Source organism: Musca autumnalis, unplaced genomic scaffold (assembly GCF_047663935.1).
Source record: "Musca autumnalis isolate F117 unplaced genomic scaffold, ASM4766393v1 scaffold_4, whole genome shotgun sequence".
Classification (NCBI taxonomy): Eukaryota; Metazoa; Arthropoda; class Insecta; order Diptera; family Muscidae; genus Musca; species Musca autumnalis.
The window spans coordinates 205021932-205035387 of NW_027411977.1; the positions used below are offsets into that span (position 1 = coordinate 205021932).

A 13456-nucleotide genomic window follows, 5' to 3' on the forward strand; every position below is an offset into this window, starting at 1 on the left:
CTGAGTTTAGCGTTGTTTTTTAAACGAAATTTGTCAAACAAACAGTAGGCAGTTCCAGAATTGTTTGACAAAAAATCTTTCCCAAACCAAAGGATCCGTTAGTATATTCGGTTAACACTCAATTGTTGAATTCAATGGAAATCACGTACGTTTGCGTATATTTCTCCTGTTACTTATAGGTCAATTATGTGTACCAAATATGACATATTGAAAAAATATTGCAGTTCACCCATGGTCTATTATGTTGATATACGATAGGTATCGTATTGAAATAATAAGAACAATAATAAAAAAAAAAAAAACTTATTGAGTTAGTCGTTTCTAGTAAAAATTAAATATAAAAGAAAGTCATAATATAATTTGATTAAAACTTAAAATAATAAAATAAGAAGAATAATTATTATGATGAATAAAAATGTCACCTTATGCATTCATTCTAACGTCTCTCTTTGAGTTTTTGGTGATGAACCGCTTTACAAGTTTTTTGTGTATTTTATATTTCATACAAAAATATAACACAAATACACTATACACGGTGCTCTTGAAGCAACTTTAAATAGAAGGTGCTTACACCTGAGAAATTTTTGCGGATTCTGAAACTACAATGTTCATAGATGTGAAAAATAAAAAAATCGCCGGAGCGCTTTTTAAATAAATCGCGATTCAAGTTGAAATTTTTATGGCTTTTTAGGTTTTCACGATTTTGCTTGGAAACCGCAAGTTCAATCGAATGGGACTAAACAAAATGTGGTAGCTATGATAATTCTCTACAAGATTGGTTTTTATGGTAAATTCGTAGGTTTTACCGCTTTTGAGATATAGAAGCTCAAATTGGGACAATGCACTGACTGTATCGTCTCCTTATAAAACAGTGTCATGACTACAATTTCCCATCTTAAACTTATATATGAATCTCAAAAATGGTACAACCTAGTCTTGTAGAGAATTTTCACAGCTACAACAGTTTCTTTAGTCTTATTCCGATAGGAATTGCGGTTTTCAAGAAAAAGCCTGAATACCTGAGAAAAAAAATTTAAATGATTGATCTGAACTTCTATATCTCAAAAACGGTAAAACCTACGAATATACCATAAAGGTCAATCTTGTAGAGAATTTTTACAGCAACAAACTCTATATCTCAAAAATGGTAAAACCTAGCAAAATATCAATCAGCCAATCTTGTACAGAATTTTCTCTGCTAAAACATTTTCTTTAGTCCCATTTCAATATTATTTATCCGTTTATCCGATAAAAATTCCGACAGTAGCGTGATTACAAAAACTTGAAAAATGCGATGTATTACCGACTATTGCGATATCTACGTTATTTGGGTACCTTCGCCAACCTGCTTTACATTATGGTAAAGATAGGATTTTCTACTTTCATAGTCAGGCTTTGTTTATGGAAAGTTTGCAACCAAAGTTTTGATATTATAATTAAAATCGCAAAAATGAAAAGTTGGGTTTTGTTTGCGACTATTGTGATATCTTCGTTCACCTAAGACAACCTACTTTACATCGTTAGAAAGGTGATATCTTCTACGTTCATTGAAAGGGTTTGCTTTTGTTATACTTCTTATAGAAGCTGAGATATTCGCTTTGGAAAAAAACGCTGACTTTTTCTTCAAATAAGTTTTTTTCCCATTCCGAACCCCAAATATTATCCGAGCATCAACAAAATCAATAGACTTCTTTCCCTCCGGGATTCCCATCAATACATAACATTTGGGGATGATCCGATCAAAATTGCGTGGTTACAAGGTTTAGATGGACAGACGGTCTATCATTTACAACCATTATACCTAAACATGGGCCTATGTTGACAGTTTTTGTAGGAAAAGTGTTGTGAGGGGTCACAACACTTCTTTGATTAAAAACTGTTTCTGAAATCTTCAAAATACCGAAATTCGAGAGGTACTGCTATACCTAAACATGGATCTATGTCCGCTTAACGCCAACATACCGATGTTTCTTTTGGTTATAAATGTATGTCGTAGAGAATGATTGTCAATGGTGATTGCCTTAGAAAAAGTTTTCTGCTATTTTCCTCTTTTAATTTTGGCATTAGGATTATTTTTTGGAAATTGTCATCGAAACATACACAGACAACAAATTTTGGCGTCTCAAATGTAGTTTCAGTTGTATCGTTTGGTGAACTTCCTCGTACATTAATTTTTTTAGCGAGGTTTCTACCGTTGTTCGCAAAACCATAGGATTGAAGTACCGAGTATGGCTAAATGTTTGACCATGTGTAGGTACTAGTAGAATGAGACAAATTTTTATTTCACAAAGTTTAAATTAGCAATTGAAGCATTTCTTTCGTTTGTATTAAATTTTTTGTTTGTTCCCAATAGAATTACTGAGCAACTTAAAATTGTGTTTTTTCTTTCACACTTCCAATTCTCTGTGGTTATTTCAAATCTATTTGAAGTATTTTTTCCCTCTCTTATGGACAGGTATAATCAACAACCAAACCAAAGAATATTTTAACACCAGCAGCTAGCAACGGCTTATATATATCTGGTAAGAACTTTACCTGAAAACTGACCATTCCTTTCCAACCTTGCATCGTTTCCTTAACAAATATAAACAATTTACCCGTTAACTAATTTTGAATACAAAAAGTCACAAACTTTTTCCATGTAGCAATAATTGCAATGCTGAATTCTTGCTGCAACATTTGCTGCCATGTCATTACACTATGTCACGTGCTTGCACGTTTTGCATCTATCTATTGTTCGGAAGCATTCGTGAAAGTAAACCGTTGTGTTTTGTCACAAAAGCACGTTGATGGCGATTCTGTCTGTCTATTTGTGGGTATTTTATTGGTTGTTGGGCTGACTGGTTGGCTGGTTGCCTTGTTACTTCATTAATGTTGGTGCTTGTTTCTTTTTCCTGTTGCTGATGCCACAGGCAGTCAGCTTAATGAATTATTTACCAACTTTATTAAAATTTCTTTGTCATTGCCGTTGTTGTTGTTACCTTTGGCAATTTTTGGGAGGTGGGGGAAAGTGACTGCGTTGTTTGCTCCACTTTGTATTCATCGTTTAATTTATAAGTCGTTCATTTCATTTCCTACCGTTGGCGTTGAATTTAGTAAAGGTGTTACAAACGTAGTGACTATTTCGATAAAAAAACGTTTAATTAGTTGTTGAGATTTTTTGAAAAATGGAAATTAGATTAACAAAATTAAATCGAAATAAACATTTGCTGAATATATTTTTTTTTTGTAAAACCGAGAGTTAGTTTGCTAGTGATTTTAGATTCCTCAGTACTACGGTAAATGTTCGTAAAGAAACAGTTGAAGTAAGGTTATTTAACATATACCTATTTAGAAGCTGATATATAGGTGTAGACAAACACCGTCGCTTTTTGAGGGCAATAAACATTATGTTATTGAAGTCCCAATTCTTCAACATGAGCTTTGTCATTTCTCCCTGGTTAATGACCAGGGTACAAACGAAAGGGTACAGCGTTGGCGAGCACATTGATAGCTCCACATGAACGAAGATACTTCTACTAGGGTAAGAGGAGATCGCCACAGCTCCACACTATTGTGGCACCCCGTCTGATAAATTTCGTGTCTTGACAAGCAATTATTTCGCTTGGGTCAAACCAAATTCAGACCGCCGTACTTTTCTGAGCCATAGTAATGCTGAAAGTTTAGAAAATTTACACATCACCACTTTAGCTGTCATTCCCTCAGAACCTCGAATAGCTGCAACCGCTCACTACATATCTTCTGGTCGATGGGCCCACACGATGTCAACAAATGCAAATTTTGCAGTCCGATATCCCTGCTGTCGCCAATAGTAAAGATTTTAGGGGTACAAATCCTCCCCGTTATGATAAGCTGTTTCCCAGGTGTACAACATTATCATGGATTTCGGAAAAGGCACAGTACCACAATATTATTTCACGCCATTTTCGCACATATCAGTCGAGAGTTTAACAAGAACTGGTCTTGCGACCGAACATCCATTGTGGGTGGATCTTGTCCTAACGAAGGCCTTCGCTACCGCCAAAATATGGAATTTACTCGTAAACATCTTCGTCCAAGAATTGTTCACAATTTTCGACGTGGATAATTGCGACAAGAATGCATCGATCAAACTAAATCTTTGTATGTCGATAAAGGACCATCCTAAAGGACTATGAAAAACTAGTTTAATGAATTCAACCGTTGCCGGCCCTCGCCAAAAAACGAAGGTCATCAGTGTAGTTTATCGGAATGAATTCATTTATTCTATTTTATGTACTATACAATAGTTACAACTAATATGATATACAGTGGTAAGTAATATTAACAGGGTAATTCATATTTAATAATATTATACAACATCTCCCTTTTTATAAAAAGAATATAAGGTGTTTTATAATATACAAAATTAAAAAATTAATTCTTTAATTATTTCAATCATTGAACCTTTTTGGCTTGACTATTTTTCTTCCACTTCTTGTTACATATTCTTTAAAAACATGTTGAGATCCACCATTAAAACTTCCATTTTCATCACTCAATGATTCATTTACAACTCCAAATTCATTATTAACATTTTGCTCATTGACAGTTTCGATTTCAGCTTCCAAATTTTCATTTTCGGGTGTACTATCGATTTGTTCCGGTCTAGACAAAATATGTTGGTCATTTCTCCTGTATACTACTCCATCACTATCCCTTACAAGAAAAGATCTTGGCTCTTCACAATTTGGAATAATTTGTCCACTCGACCATAAAGCATTTGGGGTTCTTTTAAAGAAAACATTGTCACCGGGACATCTATCTGACTTTGACTTTTTTGAATTTCTATTATACCAATTAGCTGATTTTGTAATTTTTTTATTTACTGTTTTCTTACAATTTTCTTCGTCCACAAGTCGGGGCTTAAAATTACTAACTACTGATGGCAATTTTGTCCTTAAGTTCCTTGACATTAATAATTCTGCTGGGCTAGGTAGATTCCCTTTCGGAGTCGTTCTATAATGTAAAAGGGCTATATGTGGATCAGATCCGCTTTCCTCGCATTTTTGAAACATTTTCTTGATGGTCTGGATAGATCTTTCGGCAAGACCATTAGACCTAGGGAGATAAGGACTTGACGTTATGTTATGAATACCCCAATCTAAACAGAATATTGAAAAATCTTTGGAGTTGAAAGGTGGACCATTGTCCGAAATAAATATTTGTGGTATGCCATGTCTGGCAAATATAGCTTTAAGTTTAATTATAACATATGCGCGAGAATAACCATTTGTCAAAGGCGCAATTTCAATATATTTTGAATAATAATCTACCACCAGAAGGTAAGGCTTTCTTTTATATTCAAAAATGTCAGATCCAACTTTGAACCATGGCACATCATAAATTTCATGAGAAATCATCTCTTGCTTTGGTTTGGAATAACTATACTTTAAACAAATTTCACACGTAGAGACAATATTTGTAATGTCATTATACATATTCGGCCAAAATATGGATTTACGTGCTAAACTTTGACATCTTTGCATTCCCATATGTCCCTCGTGTATACCTTTCAATATTTTTGAACGTAAAGATTTGGAATTAAAATTTGTATCCCTTTTAAAACTAAATCACCTAGAATTGTGAGTTCATCCTTAATTTTGAAATACGGACAAATTTCTGAGTTTAGACTATCTTTAAACTTTGGCCATCCATTCATAATGTAATATTTGATTTTTTGAATCACTAAATCTGGTTTAATATGTTCTTTTATTTCATCCACATTTGAAAACGGAATTTCCATATGGGATCTTAAAAAATTAAAATGAAGAGCTACATCGTCATCAAAATCAACTAATGCTTTTTCTTGCAAAGGACATCTAGATAAAGTGTCAGCAATGTACATATTCTTCCCTGGTTTGTATACCACATTCAGATCGTAGCATTGTAATCTAATCATAAATCTTTGCAATCTTGGAGGAATTTTATAGAGAGGCTTTTTAAACAAAGACACTAACGGTTTATGATCTGTCTCAACAAGCACCTTACAGCCATATGTATACTGATGGAATTTTGTACATCCAAACAGTATTGCAAATAATTCCTTCTCTATTTGAGCATAATTTATCTGGGCATCTGTGAGTGATGCTGAGCTGTATGCAATTGGATTTTTTCCATGCAAAATTGCAGCTCCTACAGCGTGTTGTGAGGCATCAACAGTGAGGATCAATTGCTTTTTTGGGTCAAAATATGTTAAAACTGGTGTTTTAGTCATTTCTATTTTTAAACTATTAAATTCTTTTTCTAACGTTTCGTTCCAGTGCCACTCAATATCCTTTCTCAAAAGCTGTCTTAAGTTTTGATTTTTTAGGGACAAATTCTCAATGAATGATCCAACATAATTTATCATTCCTAAGAATCTCTGTAGTTCAGTAATATTTGTTGGCCTAGACATCTCCATTATTGATTCAATTTTGCTGGTATCAACTTTAACTCCCTCACTATTAAAAACATGTCCAATGAACTTAATTTCCTTCATAAAAAATTTAGACTTTTCCCTGTTGTATTTGCAACCAACCTGTCTCGCCCTTTCTAGGACCTTTTTCATTATTTGTTCATGTTCTTCTAAAGTTTTTGAATATGTTAAAAAATCGTCAATATAAATCATCTCTGCGTGAAATATTTCCGATGCTGCGTTTATTCCAAACGGCAAACGTAAAAATTTGTATCGCCCAAATGGCGTATTAAATGTACATAAATCAGTGGAATCTTTCTCTAGTGGAACCATCCAAAACCCGCTTTTGGCATCTATGCTGCTGAAAAATTTAGATCCAGCCAATTTTGCTTTGCAATCATCTATATTTGGAAATGGAAAGTGCGGTCTAAGTATCGCCTCGTTTAAATTTCTTGGGTCAAAACAAAGTCTAATTTTACCATTAGGTTTGGATACTATCACCATGGAACTAACCCAAGGTGTTGGTTTTTCAACTTTAGATATTACATTCAACTTGACCATCCTATCCAGTTCCAATTTAAGAACACCGTGTAACGAAAATGGAATTTTTCTTGGGGGATCCGCTACAGGCTCTATTTCAGGATTTAACATCAATTTACATTCATTTTTTAACAGGCCTAAACCTTCAAAAACATCTGAAAATTTTTTAAATATGTCTTCTTGACTCAATTTGTTTACGATTCTAATCAAATTCATCAGTTTTGCAAGGTTTAATCCTATAATATTTTTACATGATAGGTTAACAATATAAAATATACTACTATAGATTTTATTCTCAAAACTAATACATATTCTAACTTTACCAGTTATCGGCAAGGGTTCACCACTGAATGTGTATATCTTCGTCTTCGTTGCTTGAATTTCGCAACCCAACTTCTTTGCGATTTTCTTAGACAAAATATTGGCATCAGCTCCAGTATCCACTTGACATTTCACTTTGTTGTTATTTATCATCACTTCCACAATCCACGCATTAGTCTCCATACTAGTTGTTTTCAATTTGTTTATTTTACCTTCGTTCGCCTTTCGCACACATGTTAAACTTCCAACCACAAAATCATTTCCTTCACTGCCCTCTTCGTCATCATTTGGTTGATGTACATTTTTTACATATCTTGCCGTACGTTGTTGTTGATTTTGTTGTTTGTTATAACACAATCTTGCATAGTGGCCCCTTCTTTTGCAGTTATAACAAATGCTGTTTTCGGCTGGACAGATATTTTGATGAGAGAGCCCACATTTGCGACAGAGCTTCTTTTGAGCATAATTTCTCTTTAATAAATCTACACTCATATCGTAAGTGTTGTTGTTATTGCTGTTTTGTGACAGTTGTGATGCATTCTCGCGTGCTGCTTCTATGTTTCTAGCAATATCAATAGCTTTTTCGAGTGTTATTTCACCTTCACTCAATAATCGTTCTTTTATATGCTGAAAACTAACGGACATTCCACATATGAATATACCGTTTACCAAACTGTCTCTCAAATTTCCAAAATCACAAGATAGACTCAGATTCTTTAAATCTGTCACAAAACTTTCCAAATTTTCATCCTCTTTTTGCTTCCTTGTGAAGAATTTGTGCCGCTCCATATCCAAATTAACCTTTGGTACGAAAAATGTGTCAAATTTGGCGATCAAATCATTGTACTTTACTTCATCTAGATTCACATCAAACGAGCTGGTAATTTGCAATGCATCCGGTCCCATATGATGCAATAACAATGCCACTTTTCTTTTGTCTTCTTTCTCTTCCAAGCCTGTGGCTCTTAAAAACATTCTGAACACATCTTTCCATTTTTTCCATTCTTCAGCCATATTTTTTGCTTGGAAATTAATTTTATTTATTGTTGATGATTCCATTTTAATAATTTCACGATTTACACTTTTTGTCTTATTGTCTCTCTTGGTTCGTCCACCTGACACCATGTAGTTTATCGGAATGAATTCATTTATTCTATTTTATGTACTATACAATAGTTACAACTAATATGATATACAGTGGTAAGTAATATTAACAGGGTAATTCATATTTAATAATATTATACAACAATCAGGGTCTCCCTAAATCTACTGTTGTGCCAGAAAAGAAATATGCCGTGCGTGAACGGATAATGCGATATCGCCGAGTTATACACCGTGAGATAGAGGCATCATCGGTCATATTCCCCACTAACTAATATTTGATATTGCATAAACACCTGGCCGCTAAAATGGATTTTTCTAGAGTTAGATCCAGCAAAATTGGACAAAACATACGTATGTACGAGTATCTAGTTCACTAGTTACCACAAACCCGGTAGCATTTTTTATTAACCAAAATTCAATTTATAAACACTTCCTATTGCCTTAAAGACATAAAGTGATAAAATCTTTTCATTGCTTTCAACTTCCGTACATTCAGCTTTCTCTCTACAAGAGTTGAATAAAATTTCACAAACATTTGTCACCATGTCAAGTTTCTAAAATTTCTGTTATTATTAAATATTTGACTAATTGCTACATGAATGTTACTCTAACTCTATGCCAAATTGCCTGAAATGTTCACAATTTGTCAAACAAAATCCTCTGTACTCTCTCGCTCTCACTTTCTCTGCCTTGTTGCACAGCAGCATTTATATAACATTTAATTTTGTTAATTTTTTCCATCCTATTTCTTCCTTTTGCCAAACACCCAACAAAGTCTTTGGAATAAATAAAGTGAATATAGATAGAAAATGTTTGTGGTTATACACCGAAGTAGATGATAAAACTGATGGCTGTTATGTTGTAATCTTTAGCCAGAAAGAAAGATGGCAAGAAAAGATAGTGAGAGAGAGGGTACGGGAGAAATCCAAAAGAAGAAGAAAAATTGTTTAGATGAAAGTTTGAGCTTTTTAGTTTCTATGACAAACTGAAAGGCACTCACACACAATATCAAAAGTGTCTGCTTTTAGATTTTATTAAATGCACTTTTATTCTTGCTGAGAGAGTTGACGCAATTTATTGGGAAGAAAGACCAAGGAGAAATATTTGGATTTTTTGTTACGAACTCATAAATTAATTATGATTTTTTAATTAATGCTTGCAGGACCGAGAATCATTGTTTTTAATACCATTTCTACATATTTGTATCTGGGTATAAATTACATAGTGATGTAAGTACGTAGGCACTCCTACTCAACTTTCAAGCTTTTCCTGCACCCGTTACATCCTGGTATTAACAAAGAAGCCAACGTTAACTTGTCTGACAATAAACCCCCATTAAACATCTTGGGCAACGCCACAAACCTTCATGTTTGCGAGATTGATCCAACCTTATGAAATGCAAAAAAATCAACCATTTTCAATTGGACATCCTTCCTTTATCCGGCTCATCCAACATTCATCATTCATATCCTTCTTGCATTGCAACCTCTGAAAACCTTAATTTCTCTATTGAAACAAAAATGGCTTAAACCCCCGAGGTAGAAGGTAGCTTTGGATATAGGCAACACCAAAACGTGAGCATTAATTCACAATTTTAGATGGGTATGTTTTCTATATTATTGCAAAACTGTATGAAAAATTTACAATCGTTATGTTCGTAAAAACGGAACACAAAATACCTTAAATGGAGGCTCATGTTGACAGTTTTTGGTAACAATGTTTTCTACCCTATTGTAACAGAAAATTTTTCTATTTAGGTAAGGCTGAACCCTAATTTAAGAATCGTAGAATTTCGTTCTAAACACGAATTTATATACTTTAAGGATTGACAATTAATTATTCCGATGAGTTGCAAACGGAATGTTAAACTTAATGTACTCTACACAATGTAGTGCATTCTGTGCTTTCAGCGAAGTTTTTCCTCTTTTGCGACTGAGCTGTATTACCAATTATGACATTCCTAATGAAATTAGGATACTTTCCCTTTGTTAAAGTTACAACATTCACTTTAAAAATCTCTAAAGATTTTCTCGTCTCTTAATTTATATTTCATAATAGGAATCTTAATACCTCTTCACTTAAAATTCAACACAACTTACTTCTGCTCACATTACACAATTATAAAAAATTTCATAGTTTTCCATTAAAACCACTTATCATAAAATCTAAACACATAACATTGCCTTTTTTAAAATATTGACTTTATTGGCGTTCGCATTTTTTAACTTCAAGTAAAAATCCATAGATTTTGCACTTTATTTCCCCAATAAAACATCAATTATAGCAAAAAATATTGTAATATAAGCCTGCTTTTGAAACTTGACGTGTCCATCATCACACAGTGATTATGGAGTGCGTACAAAATAATGAATAACCTGAAGCTTCCCATATGTGCTTAAGGTTGTACTGAATTATGGTATATAGCAGGATTTCCAGTATCAATTTATCTTTCTGTGTTTACGCTTCAACCTTAGCTCTCATTGTTCTTCTATACCCGAAGATGACTGGGAACGAATTTTTGGTGCCCAGACAAAACTCCCAAAATGATTTTGGGCGTTATGTCCCCTGCGCTTTGCGGACATAACTCCCAAAATTCGTTGGGAGTTCGCGCGATTTTTCGCCTGCTGCGCTTTTTGGTTTTCAGAAAGCATTTTCATGTTTTAACAAGAACTTTTTATTTTCCTGCAGGCAGAACTTTTCGTTTAAAATAGGTTTGATGGCAAATTTTAAATATAGTTAGATTTGTATTGGCAACTATTTACTTTGTACTTAATTTTCTTAAAAATTTTAAATCGATTATAAATTATATTATGAAATGAAAAATGTATATAATTTAATTTTTAATTTTCTTATACATTTGAAATAAGAATTGCATTTAACTAAAAATCACTTAAATTTTAAAAGCGGACATAACTCCAATTGGGACTTATGTCCGCTGGGGGTGGGGGCGGATATAGCTCCCAAAAAAATTGGGAGTTATGTCCGCAAACTAAGTTGGACATAGCTCCCAACATCGTTTTGGAGTTATGTCCGTTGGGAGTTATGTCGCGGCACCGGAATTTTTGTAAACATTGAATGAAACTCATACACATACATGTGTGTCCCAAACTGTTAATGGCTGCGTATGAGTGATGAAACATTACGAATCCATCACCATGGTAGATTTGAAACTGGGGGTTTCTCCATATGCCATTGGCACAAGGTATTGTGGAATGCTGCTCATAAATATTCATAATTTATAAACTCTGTGTGGCACAACACATTAATTTATGCCACAATTTAATTTCCAGGTAAATGCACATGAACATAAGAGTTAAACATTCCCAACTGCAAGGATACGAAAGGAATGAAACATTTGTATAAATATGTCCAGGTTGTTACAAATTCTCGTCAGTTTTCATAACCTGATCAAACATTAACGAGTTCAGTAGTTATTAAGTTCAACTGTATTAAGCCCATAAAGACTAGATTCATGCCTAATGAGTTGGAAATGAAAGTGGAATGAATGACTTAAATGGACACGAACTAACAATAAAAATTAATATAAATATTTCTTTTATTCGAGGACAATATTATAGTTTTAATGCTTCGTAGAACTAATGAACACGAAATAACATTCCGCCATTAAAACAGTACCACCGTTGTGCAATTTTCAACGGTGGCAATATACCCCTCAGTGATGTTGGCGACATTTTCTGAGTATTTCCCTTCCCTCTACAAGTGGGGTCTTAGGACACGCCATTCGGACTCGGCAATAAACACTAGGTCCCATAACATTGAACTAATAAGAATCGGGGTGCACTCATTGATATGGGAGAAGTCTCCCTCGTCCCATCTAGGATGCATGTGGAACAATTAATAAATTTTTAAAAGAAATCGCATTTTCGTAGAGACAAGATAAGTTTTGGATGTGTTCAAAGCACATATTCCAAGAGTTGTTATGTTAACTAGCAAGACAGATTAACACCTATCGAAACTATCTGAAAACAAGTAAGAAAAGGCTATAGTCGGACGGGGCCGACCATGTGATACCCTACACCACAACCTCTAGGAATTTGTTATGTGCGACCTCCTTGCACGCTGAATGTCCGAATTTGATAACCAGTCTTGGCCACATCAAATTTTCAACGGTGCCAAAATACCCCTTAGTAATGTTGGCGATTTTTCCTGAGTATTTTAGCCATGAAAAACGTCTCTACAAGTGGCAACTTAGGACACGCCTTTCGGACTCAGCGATAAAAACTAGGTCACATATCAATAACTTAAGTATGGATCCATTGTAAAAAGAGAAGCCTCCCTTGTCCCTACTTTGTGGAACAATTATATAAATTATACATTTTTACAAAATATTCAATACCAAATCAATTTTAGCGAACTAATTTCTGATTTTTGAAAAAAATTGAGAATTAGTTTTCGGATTTGTAATTTTATTTGGAACCGGCAAGGGTTTTTGGAACTTTTGGACCCAGGAAGTATGGACTTACCCCGGAAACATTTTACCGTTGCAATAGGGACCATGAAAAGAACCTTCTTCAAAAAATTTAAATAGATCCGATACGAGCCCTCAAACTGCACTTTTCCCAAATTTTGTGTGGGAATACTCGATATAGTCCATATTCCAACCTGGTACATGACTGGATGAAATAATACGATGTGCAAAGTTTGGACTAATCAGAAAATCCCCTCGATAGCTATCTTGCGGATTTGTCATTTTCGGCCATAATCTCTGGAAATATGGACTTGCCATTGCGATTGTACCATTGTGGCCGCAAGGACAATCTGCTGAAAAGAAATTCAAAACTGTTCGAGAGGACTCTTAAATTTCACTTTCCGAATTCTGTGTGGGAGGTACCCGAATGTGTGGACAGATATAGTCTTACCCGATCCATATCTGGAAGGAATAATAATATATGGAAAGTGTGGACCAAATCGATTGTTCACTTCGCCATTTACCGTTCACACAATTTTTCGAAAAACTTTTGAACTTTTGTGGGAGAGTTGTGGACCTACATATATAGCCTAAATTCGAACTAAAACTAAGTTTGGGCAACATATTACGAAGTATAAAATTTGGTT

At 34.2% G+C, this 13456-nt stretch overlaps 1 protein-coding gene across 1 annotated transcript; it reads right to left on the bottom strand.

Annotated features, from left to right (window-relative positions):
- Positions 1-7185: 7185 nt before the first annotated feature.
- LOC141403214 (uncharacterized) lies at positions 7186-8401 on the bottom strand. Its single transcript, XM_073985397.1, has 2 exons — positions 7274-8401; positions 7186-7191 (listed from the first exon to the last, which is right to left on the bottom strand). The coding sequence occupies exons 1-2, from the start codon at positions 8399-8401 to the stop codon at positions 7186-7188; spliced, it is 1134 nt and encodes a 377-aa protein (XP_073841498.1).
- Between the last annotated feature and the right edge of the window lie 5055 nt (positions 8402-13456).